General features: G+C 36.1%; 1 protein-coding gene across 1 annotated transcript in view; it reads left to right on the top strand.

Moving 5' to 3' along the window:
* Positions 1-18,137, top strand: part of MYO3A (myosin IIIA) — a gene marked incomplete at both ends in the record, with an annotated part of 197,984 nt that overhangs the window by 80,366 nt on the left and 99,481 nt on the right. The window contains 7 exons of the mRNA XM_081300337.1: positions 1,089-1,188; positions 3,211-3,327; positions 4,438-4,542; positions 4,634-4,717; positions 9,071-9,273; positions 16,412-16,510; positions 16,602-16,716. Coding sequence (XP_081156463.1) covers positions 1,089-1,188; positions 3,211-3,327; positions 4,438-4,542; positions 4,634-4,717; positions 9,071-9,273; positions 16,412-16,510; positions 16,602-16,716 — 823 coding nt within the window. The remainder of the gene's footprint in view (positions 1-1,088; positions 1,189-3,210; positions 3,328-4,437; positions 4,543-4,633; positions 4,718-9,070; positions 9,274-16,411; positions 16,511-16,601; positions 16,717-18,137) is intronic.

Here is an 18,137-nt window from a genome sequence, read left to right on the forward strand (position 1 = left end):
AAGAAACCATGCCCTGTAGCAAGTGAACATGTGGATGCTGGTGCCCCCAAAGGAGCAGGTGACCTTGGGGGCTGCATTTATTTGTCGAGCGAGCTCATTTCCTTTCTTTTTAAATTTCTTTCAATACTCAGGTGTGAACCCAGGGCCTCACACACACCAGCTCCAGCCCCAGCCCCAGCGGATCTAATTTGTTAAGCAAGGAGAAACCGTACAAGTCTTCTGAGGGAGTGTTATGGTTCTTAGTACTCCTTACTTATTCTTTTCACTTTGTACCAGTGGATCAAACCAGGTGCTTAAAAGTATGTCCCAAAATAAACAATGAAAATACAATTCTCCTCACAATAGAGCAGGTTCCAGAAAAGACTAAGAAAACAATTGCATTGAACTCAGTGACTTCTCCTAGTCTCCACGTTACATCAAGATCTTGGCAGTATTTTGGAAAGTCACTAAAATGTTCCTCTTTGGAAATAAATTTTCTGGTACCCCAAATCAGGTTTTTAATATGTAAATTTAACTTTTTCAAATTATGATGTTATTTATTTTGTATTTCTGTTACAGTTTGCTGAATTAACATTTTAAAAATTCATACTTTATATACAGAGTTACAAATAATTGTGCTGTGAATGGTTAATCATGAATGTAATGCACTCCACTACTGTCATGTATGTAAGAAATAAATAAAAAAAGGAAAAAAAGTTACCTTACTTTGACTACCAGTGACCAAATACTACATTAGACAAAACTGAAAATCCAATAAATGAGAATATTTCTGACTTACCACCTCATAACAGATTGAACCACACATAGAAATTTAAAGAAAGCTGTAAACTCTTGGAAAATTTAGAAAAATTCTTGACAGAAATCATGGATCCTTTTGATCATTCGTGAATAAAGTTTTATATGTCGTATTTTCCCAGTGGAAATGAGAAAATAAATAGCAAAGATCAAATGTATTAGGGTATTTTCTGGTATGCTATCACTGTATTTAGGAGACAGAATCATGAGAGTTTTTCATCTCATGTATCAAAAACTTATTTCTACTTTGATCAGTAATAAGTTCTTAAATCAGAAATGGTTTTTCTCCACAGACATGAACGTATTCACACCAAGAAAGGCAACTTAAACAGATCTCTAATTTCCCATCTGAAGGATGTAGATGATTTAGCAACCCTAGAAGTTCTGGATGAGGTAAAAATTCAGTTTAATTAAACTTAGACATTCCAGATTTTAAAACATTTATTGGAGTGATGTGGACATGGAATTCTTTGAATACATCTGTAAGTCTCAGGCTTTGTCTCCTAACTTCCTGATTATCTCTTCCATATTCAGTTTTAATATATAGAACTCAAATTTCTAGATCCTTCCAGCCTAATGTCATTTTTAAAAAATATTTTTGTTAGTTATACAGGGACACAATATCTTTATTTTGTTTATCTATTTTTATGTGGTGCTGAGGATCAAACCCAGTGCCTCACATATGCGAGGCAAGTGTTCGGCCACTCAGCCACAACCCCAGCCCACTAATGTCATTTTAAAAAAATATTTATTTTTTAGTTTTAGGTGGACCCAGTATTTTTATTTTATTTTTATGTGGTGCTGAGGATCAAACCCAGTGCCTCACATGTGCTAGGCAAGCTCTCTACCATTTTTTTAATGCTCAGGTGAAAAGGTTGTGAGGTTTCCCCCAAGCATGAGTTGTTTTGCAGAACTTTCTTCTCCTTAATTATTTCTGGGAATCTCAAAGGTATCATTTACTATGTGCCTCTTATAGCCACCACATATAATCCTCTTCTGCTCCATCCCTCAGTGCCCAAAAGCCTCTATGGTACCTCAGAAGCTTCCATTGATCCTACTCAGATCTGCGTGGGATCAGAAAGCCCCTGTTCTCATCCAGCTTACCTTTTAGGGCATTGAATTCTGTTTGTAATTTCTCGTTCCAATTATCTCAGCACTACTTCAAGTATCTTGTGTAAACAGTGCAAAAAAAAAAGCCAGTAAATTATAATATCAGCCTTCTTTCCCCTTATCCCTGTTTATTCCAGATAATCAGATCATTAAAGAAATAAAATGTTCTCATTTCAGTAAAAGTTGGGACTTCTATCCTGCCTCAACAATAGCTTTTTGTTTCTTAATATTTCTAATATATGTCTGAACATTTTACTCAGAAATACAACAAATCAAGGGCCCTGTTCTCAACAGAAGTAATATGCTATGTATCAAACTTTCCAATTATGTAAATTCTAGGCTTGTGGATTATAAAGCTTCACTAATCATGTTGCTGACAATATATTAACGTATTAAGTACTGAATTTGTTTCTTTCTGTTGTTTAGATTATATTTTGTTCTTTTTTATGTACTATATAAATGATTTCTGACACTATTAAAATTGATCCATTTGCTCACATGATTTATCAACTATGAAAGTTACTTTTTTGAATTTTTCCTTCCCTTAGACATTGGACTTGTTAGAAAATTTGAGATATATATACATACATACATACACACACACACACATATATATACACACACACACATACACATATATATGTATATATGTGTATATATACATACATATGTATATATATACACACACATATACATATATATGGATATACACATGTATATGTATGCATATATATATATGCATACATATATACAATATGTATGCCAATATATACACATATTGTTTGTAACATACAATGAGTTATGAGAATGCATTATAACAATATGGAACTTTGTGTTAATGTGTTATGTCTGTCTATATGTTTAATGTGTTATATGCTTGTTAGATAAATTTCAAGATAATAAATAAATGTAGTAGATGAAGGAAAGAGAAATACACTAGCAAAGCAATTGAAAATATAGTGAATATAATTTTATTCCAAATCAAAGTAATTCACCAGCTTTGTGGAATGTAACAATATGTATGTGTGTCCTGTATTTTCTGTGTGTAACATAATATCTAGCATAGAGATATATTATGTCCTTTGAAAAATGTGGTTTACAATGACATTCTTCTTTGGCTCTCAGAAACCTAAGCAAATGCCTGTTGAACAGATGGGTACCTGCACACCTGATGTTACATTGCTTACTATGATTATGTTTCTTTCTAACTCTTCATCTAGATTCCAGGTGTTTTACTTATTGTTATTTACTTTTCAAATTGTAGTTGATTTTTAGGAGAGAGAAATTATTTTTATTTTCTTGCAGAATACAGTCTCAGAGCAGCTTGAAAAGTGTTATTCGAGAGATCAGATCTATATCTACGTGGGAGATATACTCATTGCTCTTAACCCTTTTCAGAATCTGGGTCTTTACTCTACAAAGGTATGTGATATGTTTGCATTCTCTTACTTTGTACAAATAATTATTTTATTCAGATTCCTAATTTAAAAGGATGTCAAAAACTTTTTTATACAGCACTTTAAAAAAGAAGTGATGTAGTTATTGTTAAAACATAATGATATGAAAAATAGATGAAGTCAGTCTAGGTGTAGCTTGTGGTTTTCCTTGTTCCAAAAGTATGTTTCAGAATGTTAATTATATTCAGTAATTGGTAACAGTTCTGTACTACATAGCATCTCACTAAACTGATGTCTATTTATATACTTAATTATCTGTCTCCAAACCAATATTGAAGAGTCAAAAGTGCAACTACATTTTTTATGTGTATAATACATACTTAGTGGCTGCAAAACTTCTTGTCATTTTAAAAGTTCCTTTTCATTGTATTGATTGGCTTTCTTACGATCGTATTAGAAGTGTTTTATGAATATGAATATATAATTATCAATGATTCAACCCCTAATGGTTTAAGTATAGAGTTACACTTGGCTGTTTTTCATTTTTAATTGGACCTATTCTTTTCTAGCTATTTGCATATTCTAGAAAATTATTTAATATTTTACTAGTAGTTATATTTTGCATGTAAAAAATATATAAGGTTAACCTCTACCAACCTAAAATTTAGAAGCCTTGACCTAAGTTTCAGAAGAAGTTAGGCTTTAGCAGAATTCTCCTGCACATTAATTGTGTAATCTTGTACAAATCAGACAAGACAATTTAGTTTAAATGAAATGAAAGGAAATAAAATAGAGGCCATAAGCCAGGCATTATTGTATTCAAGAAGTAGTCAATAAAATGATACCAAATTGTCTTATTTATGAAGTATTTTTAATTTAAACAATAGTATTTTGAAGCCTTAAGCTTTGCTGCAGAAGTCATATGAATGTTTTATTTTGCATAATTTGCAATTTGGACATACATGTATATGTGTGTGTGTGTGTGTGTGTGTGTGATATTTTGTTGGCATGTAATGGTATTTTATTTATATGCTGCTTTAAAAATTAGTGTTTTATCTGTGAATAGTTCAGAGTTTAAACAAAAGCAGAAGCAAAACTAAAAAGTCCTATAACGCATTTTTTTTTTAACCTTTAGCATTCCAAACTATATCTTGGAGCAAAGAGAACTGCCAGCCCTCCTCACGTTTTTGCAATAGCTGACTTAGGATATCAGTCTATGGTCACATATAATTCAGACCAGGTAAGGCGAGTAAAATCCCCCTCTTGATTTCTTGTGTGCCAGTTTACTTTCCTGAGGATGAAGTCTCACCATGTCCTTTTTCCTCATGCAGTGCATAGTTATTTCTGGAGAGAGTGGGGCTGGGAAGACTGAAAGTGCTCATCTTTTAGTTCAGCAACTGACGGTGCTTGGAAAGGTACAATTTTTTTTTCTCTGTCCTAGCAGAGATATTTGTTGTATTTCAGAATTTCATATAATTAATTAGATTAATATTCCCTAACTCCCGCATTCAATAATGGAAATTATAAAACGCAATTGCTATCATTTGAATTTAAAATAGAGCAAACAATATAAAAGGCAGATACATTTTTCTCAAGCAAGGCTTTATGAATGTGACCTTTCCCTGCTTAGCCCCAAAGCACTTGCTGAATGCCTTTCTCTCTTTGCTTTTGTTGCTGGCAGGTTAAAATATAGTATTGCACAAATGTCAGTTGACTTTAGTATTACGTATATATTAGAAATAATCAATTACAAATTGAAGCTCAAAATTACCATCTTCAGTAGCATCAAACAAAACAAAACATGCACTATGTAAATCTAAATTTTATTAAATACATGCAGGATTCATATGCTGAAAATTAGAAAAAAAATATATATATATCTAGAAAGAACTAGATAAATATAGAGATATACCAGACTGATGTATCAAATGGTTCAATATTATTAAGATTGTAGTTCTTCACAGATTGACCTGGACATTCAATGCAATAACAGTAAAAATCCCAAAAGGATTTTTTTGGAGGAAATTAACACACTGAATCAAAAATATATATGGAAAAACAAAGGACCTAGACTAGCTAAGTAATTTTTTTTTAGTTACACATGGACACAATATCTTTATTTTGTTTGTTTATTTTTATGTGGTGCTGAGGATCAAACCCAGGATTTCTCACATGCAAGGCAAGCGCTCTACCACTGAGCCACAACCCCAGCCCCTAGTCCCTAGTAATTTTGAAAAAGAAGATTTATTAAAGTTATAATGGTCAAGAAGTATGTTATTTTTATATCTATTTTATTATCATTATTGACTCATAATCATACAAATTAGTGGATTTGACTATAACATTTTTATACATGCACATATCATTCTTAGATTGTATCATCCTTCCCTACTACCCTCTCTCTTCCTCTCCTTTTCCCCTTCCTCAAGAAGTATGTTATTAAAGGAAGGGAAAAAATGATTAATGGAGGAGAATAGAGAACACATATTTTTTATTTTTGACAAGGCACATAGTCAATTAATGAAGAATTAATTTTTAACTAATGGTGCTGGGATAATTGCATATGCCAAAAAACCCACAAACCACAATCTAGACCTCATAGATTATTAAAAATAACTCAAAATGGATAATAAACCTAAATGTAAACCCCAAAACTATAAAACTTCTAGAAGAAAACTTAGTAAAACCTCTTAGAACTCTTGAGTTAATCAAAGAGCTCTTAGATACAACATGTAATGTATAATTCATAAAAAGAAGAATCAGATTTTACCAAAATTAAGAGCTTCTAATCTCCGGTGACACTGTTGAAAAATGAACACACAAACCACATTCTCAGAAAATATTTGCAAGTCACATATCTAATAAAGCTGTATTTAGCTGTATCTAGAATATATGGAAACAACTTTAAAACTCAGTAAATCAAATGACAAGAAATGGACAAACTATTTGAACATTCACCTTGGCAAAGATGACATGTAGATTGCAAATAAATCAAAAGTTGTTCAAAAGACATTTGAGAAGTGCAGATTAAACCACAATTAAACACCATTAAGCACCTATTGAACTGGTTACAATTTGCTTTTAAAATTGCACAGGAAGAAGTGCTGACAAGGCTGTGGAGCAGTTGAGACTCTCATGTGTTCCTGGTGAGAACACAATGTAGCACAGCCACTCTGGAAACAGTTTGGATGTTTCTTATAAAGCTAAATTACACTTACCACTTGGCTCAGCAATCCTCCTGCTTATCCAGAGGAAATGAAAACCCACATTCACACGAAATTTTATTGGCAATTATTTAGAGAAACTTTATTAATAAACTCCAGAAAGTGGAAAACCTTGAACTAGAAAATGGATAAACCATAGTGCATCCATACAATGGAATATTACTCAGTAGTAAAAAGGAATAAACACTGATGGAAGTGATAAATCTCAGGGGTTAAACCTCCAGTACATGGTGCTGAGTCAGAGAAACCAGAGTCAAAAGACTAATGTGCCATATGATTCAATTTATGCCTCATTCTTGTGATGTTGAAATGTCAGGAATAGAAATAGATGGATGATTGACAGGAGCTCAAAGTAGAGGGAGGGATTAGCTCCCAAGGTTGGAGACATAAATTGTGAAGGGTGAAGGAACTGTTCTATGTGCAGACTGCAGTGGAGATTAAGTGATTGAATGTTTGTAAAACCTCTCAGAGATGAACACTATGAAGGGTGATTCTTTATGTAAACTATGCCTTGATTTAAAAGAAAAAAGGAAATTGAAGATGGAAACTTTGATATTCTAGTAGAGCCCTAAAAATAAGACAAGAATTATGTTTTCTCATTAGGCTAGTATCAAAAGAAGTCATGATACAACTTACCCTTGTAAAACTTTTTATTGTGATCTAGCTTGTTACAACTAGAGCTATGTTAAATATATTGTCAGCACCGTGATTATAGGAATTTTGTGTTATGAAGTACCAGTGAATGCAAAGCTAGATCTCTGTATAAAACTTTGAGGCTACATAAGGTAAAATAGCTGCTTAATTGAGTCTAATTCATTTTCAAAATGATGAGTAGAAAGAATTCCATGTTCCTATTAAACACCAACTGACTGACTGTAATATTTTCTCTCTGGCATGTTGGTGTGGGGTAGACATGTGCTTTGCTGAGTGGTTAATGTGACCTCTGCCCTCCAGGGATGTGGCTCCTTGGGGCTGGAAGGGCTGCCAAAGACTAGGAAGGTGGGGGCACTGCTTCCGGTCTCTCTTCTCAGGTCCTTCCACTCCCCTTGCCCAGCATCTCCCCTCTCCTTACTTCTAAATAAATATCATGCTAAAGGCATGTTTTAGGGACAGTGAAATAAGATGCGGTACAGGAAACGGGTCAGTGAGGCACAGCATAGTCCTCAGTCATAAAAGGGCTGAACACCTGAATTCATGTACTCCAGGGCCACTGTTGCTTTTCTGTCTTGCTTAGTGAACTAACAGATTTTCCCATCAATAATGGATTAACCATGTGTGGATGCTGTTTTGTCCATGTCAGCAAAGTTGTTCATCTAATCTCTTCATCTTATTCTAGATCTAAATGTGTGATCTAATGTTGTTGGTGGTGTGTGTGTGTGTGTGTGTGTGTGTGCATGCACGCACTGTTATCAGGTCTTATCTTGTTCTTTTTTTACTTACCTCTTTGATAAAGATTTACTAGATGCAAAACAACAGGGTGTTTGCTCGATAGACTATCTCTGATCCTTCTGTAGCAGATCTCTGCTATTTAATATAGGTGGCTGGAGATATTATCTCACCCTTTTGTGGGTTTAGGGCTAGCCAAAAACATTTTTAAAGAGCCAACTTTGTCCTAATACTCCCTGCTCCCTTCTTTCACCCCTTAGTGCATCTTTTAAAAGACTCCCAGGGTCCTTACACAGCCTAAAAACCTCACTGTGATCACCCCCTCTACAGTCCACTCAAATTCTAGTGTAGCCTCTGTTCCAGAGTTAGCCACTGCTCCTTTCCTGTAACTCAGAATATACCTATGCCTTTAACACAGCTGAGCTCAGCCAGATATTAAGGACTAACCCTGATATCCTTGAGCAGATTTCTGCCAAGATGTGGATGATTAGGGGATTGGAGGGTGGACATGCCTTTCTAAAAGTGGTTGGCTCTTAACACAAATAAATTCTTACTTGGTAGAATTTCAGATAAAATGGTAAAGAAGAAAAACAAACCTAACATTTGCTTGAAGGGAAAAGCATAAGAGATAGAGATGGGGTCGGAGAAAATAGAAGGATACCACATTGGCTCCCATTCGTGACTCTGAGCTGCTCTTAATGTTCACGATTCCCTTTCTTCCACTTCTGAATTCTCGAGTTAACTCTACTCTCTTAGTTTCAGGCTTGGAAGCTTCTTTTGAAGCAAGGGAAGTGGTTCTGGCTCTGGGGAAGATTTGGATGGGGGCCCAAGACAGAGGGATAGGAATAACAAAATGAGACGTGTACCTCAGTGTGCATAGTCTGCTTGTAAGTTGTGTTTCAGTCAGGCACTGCACAGTACTGCATTGGAATAGAAAAGTGTAGAGTCTGTCTTCATGCACTTTTAAGAAAGCAAGTGGGTGAACACATATCCTAGAGGGGGAATACAGACCAGGTTGTGACATCTGACGACAGACCAAGAATATGCTCCCAAATGTTTATGTCCACATAAAGTGTTTATCAAAGAAGAGACATCTTATTATTGACAAAGTTAGTTTTTCACACTTTTTTTTTTTGTATCTTGACATTTCCTCCCTAGGCTAACAACAGAACCCTGCAAGAGAAGATTTTACAAGTGAACAATTTGGTAGAAGCCTTTGGCAATGCCTGTACTATTATAAATGACAATTCCAGCCGATTTGGGAAATACTTGGAAATGAAATTTACCACTTCTGGAGCTGTAGTGGGAGCACAGATTTCTGAATACCTTCTGGAGAAATCCCGAGTTATCCACCAAGCCATGTAGGTTCATATGAGATAGCTCTTGTTTTCTGGGAAACATCAGCAAAGACAGTGCTTCTATTTGATAATCAAAGGTCTTTCTCATTCAAAAAACTGATGTTGATAACCTACTATGATTGAAAGCAGAGAGCCCCGCAGCACCAAGTTACTCTCATATTTGTTGTATCCAGTAGAGGAATTAACAAATAACCTAAAAATCATGCTATCAGGCAGAAAGCAAACCAATCAGAGCGGTACTAACAGAGTAAATGAAAACAAGTTTTCAAGTAGGAAAGAATACATCTCTCTATACAAAATCAACTTGAAATTTAATAATAATTAAAAATTATAACGATGCTACAAAAAAACAAATCTTTATATTAATTCTGTTCTTCCTGTGTTTTCACATAAAGGACCAAGTAAAAGATTTAGAAATAGGCCGTATTGTATTGCCATTTTTAAAAAATATTTTTTAGTTATACATGGACACAGAATCTTTATTTTGTTTATTCATTTTTTTATGTGACACTGAGGATCGAACCCAGTGCCTCATGTATGGGAGGCAAGTGCTCTACCACTGAGCCACACCCCAGCCTCCTGTCTTTCCATTTTTGTTGCTAACTTATTGAAAGCATTACTATCTAGATGGTTTGGATATTAGATTGAATGAGTTCCTTTTGGCAATGTATAGCTGAATGGCAAAATTTCTCCTCCTATCTAATGATTCCAAAAGATTTTTGTTGTTATTATAGAAAACTATAGTTACACATTGGATTTGTAACCTGGTAGTTATATTATTTTTAAAGAAAGTGAGATAAGTTTGAATCCTTCTTTTTTCTCGTGTTGGTTTCATGCTAAACATACTGTATTGAAGCAATGTTTCATGCTAAATTCATAAGAACATGGTATCATGTTATGCATTAGTACATTATTATTTAATTTGTAAGTGTTTGCAAATTTGCTATCATTCAGTTTATAAATAAATCATGAATATGGACTGGAGGTGTACCTCTGTGGTAAAATGTGCCATTAGCATACACAGGGCCCTGGGTTCAATCCCCAGAACCGAGAGAGATAGAGAGAGAGAGAGAGAGAGAGAGAGAGAGAGAGAAAGAAATTAATAAAATTGCCTGGAGTCCAACTCCTAAGCACATCCCTCAATTTGGATAATCACCCTTGAGTCCTCAATTCAAAATATGTAAAGAACGAATATTAGACAAATTTGGTTTTGAATTATGACTCCAGAAAGTCCACCTTGGGTAAGATATTTAAACCTTGAAGACCCTTACAGGATCTTAAAGACACTTATGGGACCCTAATAGGAACTTAAAGATTGCAACTTACTCTGTGTGTGTGTGTGTGTGTGTGTGTGTGAGAGAGAGAGAGAGAGAGAGAGAGATAGAGAGAGAGAGACAGAGAGAGAGAGAGAGAGAGAGAGAGAGAGAGAGAGAGATGAAGTTTACTGAACCTCTCTGCACCTCAATTTTTTATCTTTAAAACAGAAATAGCATTAGTACCTACCTATCAATTAAGATAATGCCTGATAGTTCAAGCCATTAGAAGTAGTGGTCATGGTGTTGATTGCTGTGAAGATTAGAAATAACATTTAGCATAGACCTGGAACATTGAAGATGTTCAATAAATGACATCTGCTACTATTGATGTGTGTCCATTACCCAGATCCTAGTGGACATTCAGAGCCTTCCCCACTCAATACCTAGGGAAATGTTGGGGTCTATGTATGTAGATGTGGAGGCTTAACTGGTTCTCAAGAGTTATTTGTTCTACTCTCATACTTGTATAAGCCTCTCAGGCCTTTGGGGACAGAACTACCCAGTAACCTGTTGATATTTAGACAGAGCCACCATGCTGTGCAATGTTAAGAAGCTTTGTTCCCAGTCTGTTCTATGAAGTTATGTGCTAGAGCATCACTCACATAGACCACTGTGCCCAGTACCCTCTGGTTCTAAAGAAAATAGTGTGTTAGGTGCAGTGGTGCATGCCTGTAATCCCAACAACTCAGGAAGCTAAGGCAGGAGGATCAGAAGTTCAAAGCTAGACTCAGCAACTTAGCAAGGCCTTAAGTAACTTACGGAGACCCTGTCTCAAAAAAAATAAAAATAAAAAAGGATGGAAATGTTGCTCAGTGGTTAAGTGCCCCTGGATTCAATCCCTGGTACCAAAAATAAGTAAATAATAAAGTAATTTGGATTATATTTAAGACATGCTATAATTAAGCATTTTCCCTCTAGCTGCCTAAGAACTATTTTAGTTTTACTATATTGTTTACTGGGGAAAGCATTCCAAGTCCCAAATTGAAAATCAAGTTAAAATACAACTCAGATATAATTTGAGCACGGCTAGTTTATAATTGAAAATAAAACATTTTCCCATTTTTACTTTTTTTCTTTAATGGGAATTGTATTTTGTACATCTTAGAGAAGTTTATTGTGACCTTCGAAAATGAAAATATCAGACAAACAGTAGAAGCATTATTTATAGGTACATTTTTTAAATTATACATTTAAAGGGATTATTATATCAATCAGGGTTACAAAAAGGAAAGAATAAGTTCAAAGGGTTGAACTGCAAAACCTATTTGCCAAGGCAGTAAGGACATCATAGAATTAAGAAGGAATGGCCAGGTGCCCAGGCACTAACAAGGGTGAGAAACCATTTGTACAGGGCAGAGACTTTCCTGTAAGGTCTTTTGCCTTGAAGACGGTAGCCTCTGTCAAGGGGAAGGCAAGGTGAGATGCTGTGCCTCTCCTCTCCAGTGTCCTCTGTGCATCCCAGTGACGGAAGCCAAATGGAAGCCCCAGATCTCAGGTGTTGCTGTGGCAGAAGTGAATCTAGGGGTCACAGAGCAAGGCAGAGAAAGTTGGAGGATCTGAAGGGGCAGGGAAAAACCAGAGCAGACACATATATTTTAAACTGAACTCACTTTTTCTTTTAAGAAAATTGGCTTCTATTCTCTTTTACCTCTGTACACCTCATCCCACCCGGGTTCTCTGACCACACTTATAGGTTATATTTCTCATGACTTGTCACTTTGATTTTTTTCAAAATGTTGATGATTATAAGGAATGTTTTTAAGGAGGCTACTTAATTTCAAGGAGAAAATGAGCATATTGAAGGCAGTGCTGGATAATTCTCACACACATATATTATAGCTGTTTCTACTGCCATTTCCTCCTGTTACGACAGTGTAGTTCCACAAGCATTGATTGCATTTCTGTCCCTTGCCAGCCCTTTACTAGGTTCCCTAAGAGTCATAAATGAAGTGGCAGACTTGGTGCTCTCTGCTGTAGAGGGAGGGAAAACATATTTATGGAGCAATTACTCCTGGCAAGCACGGTACAGCCATTATGCCATTTAATTCTTACAGCTGGATGACAGGGTGTTATTGTCTACTTTATACATGAAGAAACTGGAACTAAGAGCATTTTAATAAGCTGCCTTAATATCAAAAAGCTGGTAAATAAATGAGTTGGAGTTTGAACCCTTGTCTCTGACTCAGGAGCTCACCATTTATCCATTCGTTCATCCATTTCACAGATATTTACGGACTACTTACTATATGCTAAGCACAGGAGATATAAAACAATAAGAGATAATTCCTGGGGTAAAGCAGCTCACAGTCTCCTAAGAACCTTGTAGGCCTTGGTGCAAAGCTCACTGGTCATTCATTGGTCTCTACTATTGCAGGAAAGTAGGAAATGGAGTTTGACTGCTAAGAATGAGCAGGTAGGTGATAAGGAGGGAGATTGAGGAGAGTAGGTGTCTAGGAGGAGGGAGCTTATAAATAGAGATGAAAACGGAAAGCACCATTATGCGAATATCTATGGGGATTTAAGAAAGCAAAACTCATCATTAGCTTTCCAAACCTTGTTACTGGCCATTCTTTCAAAAGTTCAAAAGTTTCTCAGATGAATTAAGCTACACCCTTGTGAAGACTTTGCCACAAGTTCAAGGGTAGTAGAGGCTGAGATGCAAAGATGATCCTCAGGGTCCAAGGCAGGTGAACATTTCTGCAAGTGACTGAGTGGAACTCAAAAATAATATTAACGGATGCACAAAGCAAGTGCAGCCAGAATCAGAGAGATGATATTTGGTAGTTTGCTGAGACCCTGCTTTTGCTCCAGGCACTCCTGACCTGGGACACACTGGTCACATTGGCATGTGTGAGATGCTATGGGGCTCTCTCAAGTGCAACTTTCATGGGGCTTGGGAGAGGACCTGAGAGGGGGTAATCTTTGGAGATGGATTCTTTTCTCATTGTTTTAACTCTCTGTTGTTTATCCACTGAAGGTCAGCTATTTCCCACAGTATCTCTAGGTCTTGTCAAATTACAATTCTCAGTAAATGTAAACTGGCAATTAAAGAGAAATCCACTAATTTTGTGTCTACATTTATGAGTCACTTCACTAATTGTACGTTGCATCACTTGAGTGTTAAAGATGAGACACACAGAGCCATCAATGTGATTTCATTGGAACAAAGCAAACTAAATTATATGCTGTGCTAGGCTTAGAGAATTTTCATTATCTTGTGGTGGGAAAAGATGAGAACTAAACAAAACTTTTAGTTTTGTTCTAACCTTGCTCATGTGCAATGTTCGAGTTGGTTGATCTCATACTTGCAGTCACAGCAAGCAACAGAGAGGGGCTTGGAACATGTAAATTGGACCAATTCGGAAGAAAAGCTCTGCCAGTCCTCCTATAAGCATCTGACCTGCGAACCACATCTGCTTGAAACCCTCACTTCCTTGTTCTGCAGCTGGTTTCTCCTGGTTTTCCCTCTGCCTCTCTGAATTTTTTTTCTCCAACTTCAATTCGTCCATCCAGTCTTAAAATGGGCGTTTGCCAAGATTTGTCCTTGAGTTCTTTGTTCTTTGTTCTCTTCTCCCTCATTTTTTAATTCTTTTGATATTATGGTCTCAACAGATAGCTCTGGATAATTAATGCCCAAATGTGTACATTTTTCTCTCTTCTAAGTTTACCTTTCTTTAATAGAGATTATTAAATAAAGCCACAGAGTTCCCCAAACTCCAGACATCTTTTTTTGCATCCTTGAAAAAGGAAATCTATATGTATATGTTTGAGTTACCGTTGAAAATTTCTGGGTGTGGAAAGAATAAATAATTTCTAATGAGAAAAGATTAAATTTCCATCTCCTCTGTAATTATATTGCATAGCATATGCAGGAGGAGAAGACCTAGGAAAGTTTTAAAATCCATTCTGATCTTTCAAGTAAAACAATTTGTGTAGAATTACGCATATTATCAAGTACACTCTTTTCCTTTTCCATGGTCTTCAAGTGGAAAAGCTTTTAAAGGCTCCCTTGTTCAAGAAAAAATAACAACTTGATAATAGTAATTCCTTTTCTGAAAATATTTCATTGGCCCCTGAGTTCATTGACACTGACTATGAAGGAGGTAAGGGAAAGGAGGAGAGGAGTGTCTCAAAGGGGGAAAGACTTGCTGCCCTGGAGTAGGGAGTGTGTTAGTCAGCTTTTGTCTCTGTGACCAAAACACCTGACAAGAACGAATGAAAGGAGGAAACTTCATTATGGCTTATGGTTTCAGAGACTTCAGTTCATAAATGGCCAACTCCACTGTTCTGGGCTCAAGAAGAGGCAGAACATCATGGTGGAAGGGTATGGTAGAGAAGCACTGCTCCACACATGGTGTCCAGAAAGCAGAGAGAGGAGGAGGTGGAGGGAAGGGGCCCCAGGGAAGATGAACCCTTCCAGGGGATAATACCGACCCCCCTCATGACCCACCTCCTCTAGGCATGCCCCACCCACCTGCCCATAGTTAACACCCAGTTAGTCCATTCAAAGTAGGGTGGACTGATTAGATCAGAGCTCTCAAAATCTAATCATTTCACCTCTGAATATTCCTGCATTAACACAGACTTTTGGAGAATACCTGATATCCAGACATTAATGGGGCATGATGAGACAGAGACACCCTAAGACAGCTCCGTCATGGCCTAGGGCAGGCAAGAGAAGAGCAATAATGTAGGATTTTATAACCTGCCCCGTGGTCACATCCAGAGCTTTGTAATGGTATGAGTTTAAGACAAATGGAAAGAGGAGCAATAATATAAAGAAGCAAGGTTAACAAATCCTTGACAGTTGGGGCATTATATTAATTTAACCCTTTTAAGAAGAATCCTCCCCTGACCCAACCCCAGCTAGTGATGGTGGAATGTGTAGTCAAGGGAGGATTTAGGACCACCCATAACAAGAGCTCATCAGAGTGAAAGGAGGGCCCCAGGGAAAGAGGAGAAGGGGGTGAGACCCTGGAGTCCCAGCAAACAAGTTGTGGGACATCCTGAGCCAGAGACTCACCCTGTTGTGATCCCTATTCCCTTCATTGTGTTATTACAGCAACTGGAAAATGGTCTTCATACCTAGAGCCTCAAGGTCATAGAATTTGAGAGTTATAAGAAAGAGACTCCTCACACAGGTGAGAAAACTGAGCCTCAGAAAGACTGTGTAAAAGTATGGTTAAAGACACAAACTTTGGAGTCAAATAGACCTGGTTTGCATCCAAAATAGTCATTAACTCTGGAACCTTGGGGGAATTTGGTAGCTCTTAGTCTGATTTTCCTGATATGTACAATGGGGAAACAGTGTCTACCTCAGGGAGTTATGCTGGGTACATTAGAGAATGCAACATTTATCACCAGCTGCCATGCTATATATATTTTTTATTGTTTCTTTTCCTGTCTGTTCCCCTGACAAAAAACTCCAAGCAGTTAGGGATTCTTGACTGCTTTGCTCCTGCTATATTCCCAGTGTCTACAACAATGATGGAAATCACCCACAAACAGACATTGAATGATTCATATCAACTATTTATCATGGTGGGTGGAATTTACTGACAGTGATTATTGGAAATAATGTGACAGAAACACCACAGAATGGAGTATTCAGGCAAAGTTCTTTCTTTTTTTTTTTTTTTTTTTTTTGTGGTGGTGCTAGGGATTGAACCCATGGCCTTATGCATTCAAGGCAAGCACTCTACTAATTGAGCTATATCCCTAGCCCTCAAAGTTCTTTCTGTTCTAATAATTGCATTGTCAAGTATTTTAACAATTAATTAATGTTCTTACTAACTACCTTACTGAAAATGTTTTTTTTTTTCCAGTGGAGAAAAAAATTTTCATATTTTTTACTACATTTATGCTGGTTTAGCTGAAAAGAAGAAACTGGCCCTTTACAAATTGCCTGAAAATAAGCCTCCCAGGTAATCGACCAGGTTGTACTTTCATAAGAAATATCCTCATATCCATTTAATCTTATGTTTTTTTCACTTGTCCTTTTATACTTTATTTCAGGTACCTATACAGTGATCAACTCAGAACAGTACAGGACATGATGAATAATAGTTTCTATAAAGCCCAGTATGAATTAATCGAGCAGTGTTTCAAAGTCATAGGCTTTACAATGGAGGTAAGTATGAAAGATCTGAACTTAAAGTATCTTTCTGTCATCACTAAGGGCAAGAGTGAGCATTTATTAAGTACTTAATACATGCCAGGCACCGTGCTAAGTGTTTTACGTAGCATCATTTCCTGGGGCCTTTTTGATATTGAGTCTTTTCATAATGGTTCTGGTTCTTCTATGGTAATTATCCACTCAACTTTTCTTTGCTTTGTAGTTATTTGAAATTTGTCAAGAATAATAATCAAATTTGATGACATAAATTTGCTAGCTGAATTTTCTTGTAATCCTTTAAATTTATCCTGTATCTCTGGCTTTGTTTCCTTTCTCATTCTAACCATATATAATTTTTGACCTTGATCTTTTATCTTTAAATTGGCTTACAAAGAGTCTTCAATTTTTATTTTTAAAAATTAAAAACAAAAACAGTTGGATATATTTGCATATCTTATAAATTTTTTATTATCTGTATTATTGATATTAATATTTTTCCTTTTCTTGGGGGTGTGTGTACCGGGAATTGAACTCAGGGGCACTCAACCACTAAGCCACATCCCCAGCCATGAGACAAGGTCTCACTTAGTTATTTAGTGCCTTGTTATTGTTGAGGCTGGCCTTGAACTCTCGATTCTCCTGTCTTAGCCTCCCTAACCACTGGATTACAGGCATAATCTGTGCCCAGCTTTTTTACATTTTGATTCAATCATTTGGCTTCTTCTTTTTCTTCTTAAAAAGATTTGTTTCCTCTATTTCTTCATTTTTCTAATTTAATAATGAAGTCTTGCAAGGCTATATCTCTGAGTAATAAAAATTTCCTTCTGTCCCATAGGCTGTATTTTTTTTTTATTTTACACCAAAGTATCTCATTTAATAGGGACTCCCGAGGGCTTTTAGAGCAGCTTTCAAACTCTTCTCTTTGCAGTTTCCTGTTTGCTGTATTGATTCAGATCCTATAATAATAATAAAAAAAAAACTTCACTTTGAATGTGAAACAGTCTTTTAGATGAACCCTCTCAGGAAAATACTGTGTTATTCATTGAAATTTCATAAATTACTCTTCACTCTACTGAAGCTTTAAACAGGTAATGTGTCTGCTTGAGAAGTTTACTGAGATTCCTTGGGTTATCAGATCTCTAAGAGAGTAAGCTTAAAAAAAAAAGCCCAAATTCTCTTGAAAATTTTGGAAATGTTACCATCAGGATATAAAATGTGGAGATACTGATAGAAGTGAAACTTTACAAAATTAATTCTAAGTATGTACAGTGAAGTTATTGAATCTTATCATTTTGTAGTCTGCTTTTAGGGCACTGTTGACTCCTGTGTTAGTCAGCTTTCCATCCCTATAATGAAATGCCTGAGGTAATTAACTTAAAAGAAAAGAGGTATTAGCTGAAGTTCTGATGATTCTAGTCTATGAATCATCAAACTGT

The sequence above is a fragment of the Spermophilus citellus genome, assembly GCF_964194105.1.
Source record: "Spermophilus citellus genome assembly, chromosome: 6".
NCBI classification, from domain to species: Eukaryota; Metazoa; Chordata; class Mammalia; order Rodentia; family Sciuridae; genus Spermophilus; species Spermophilus citellus.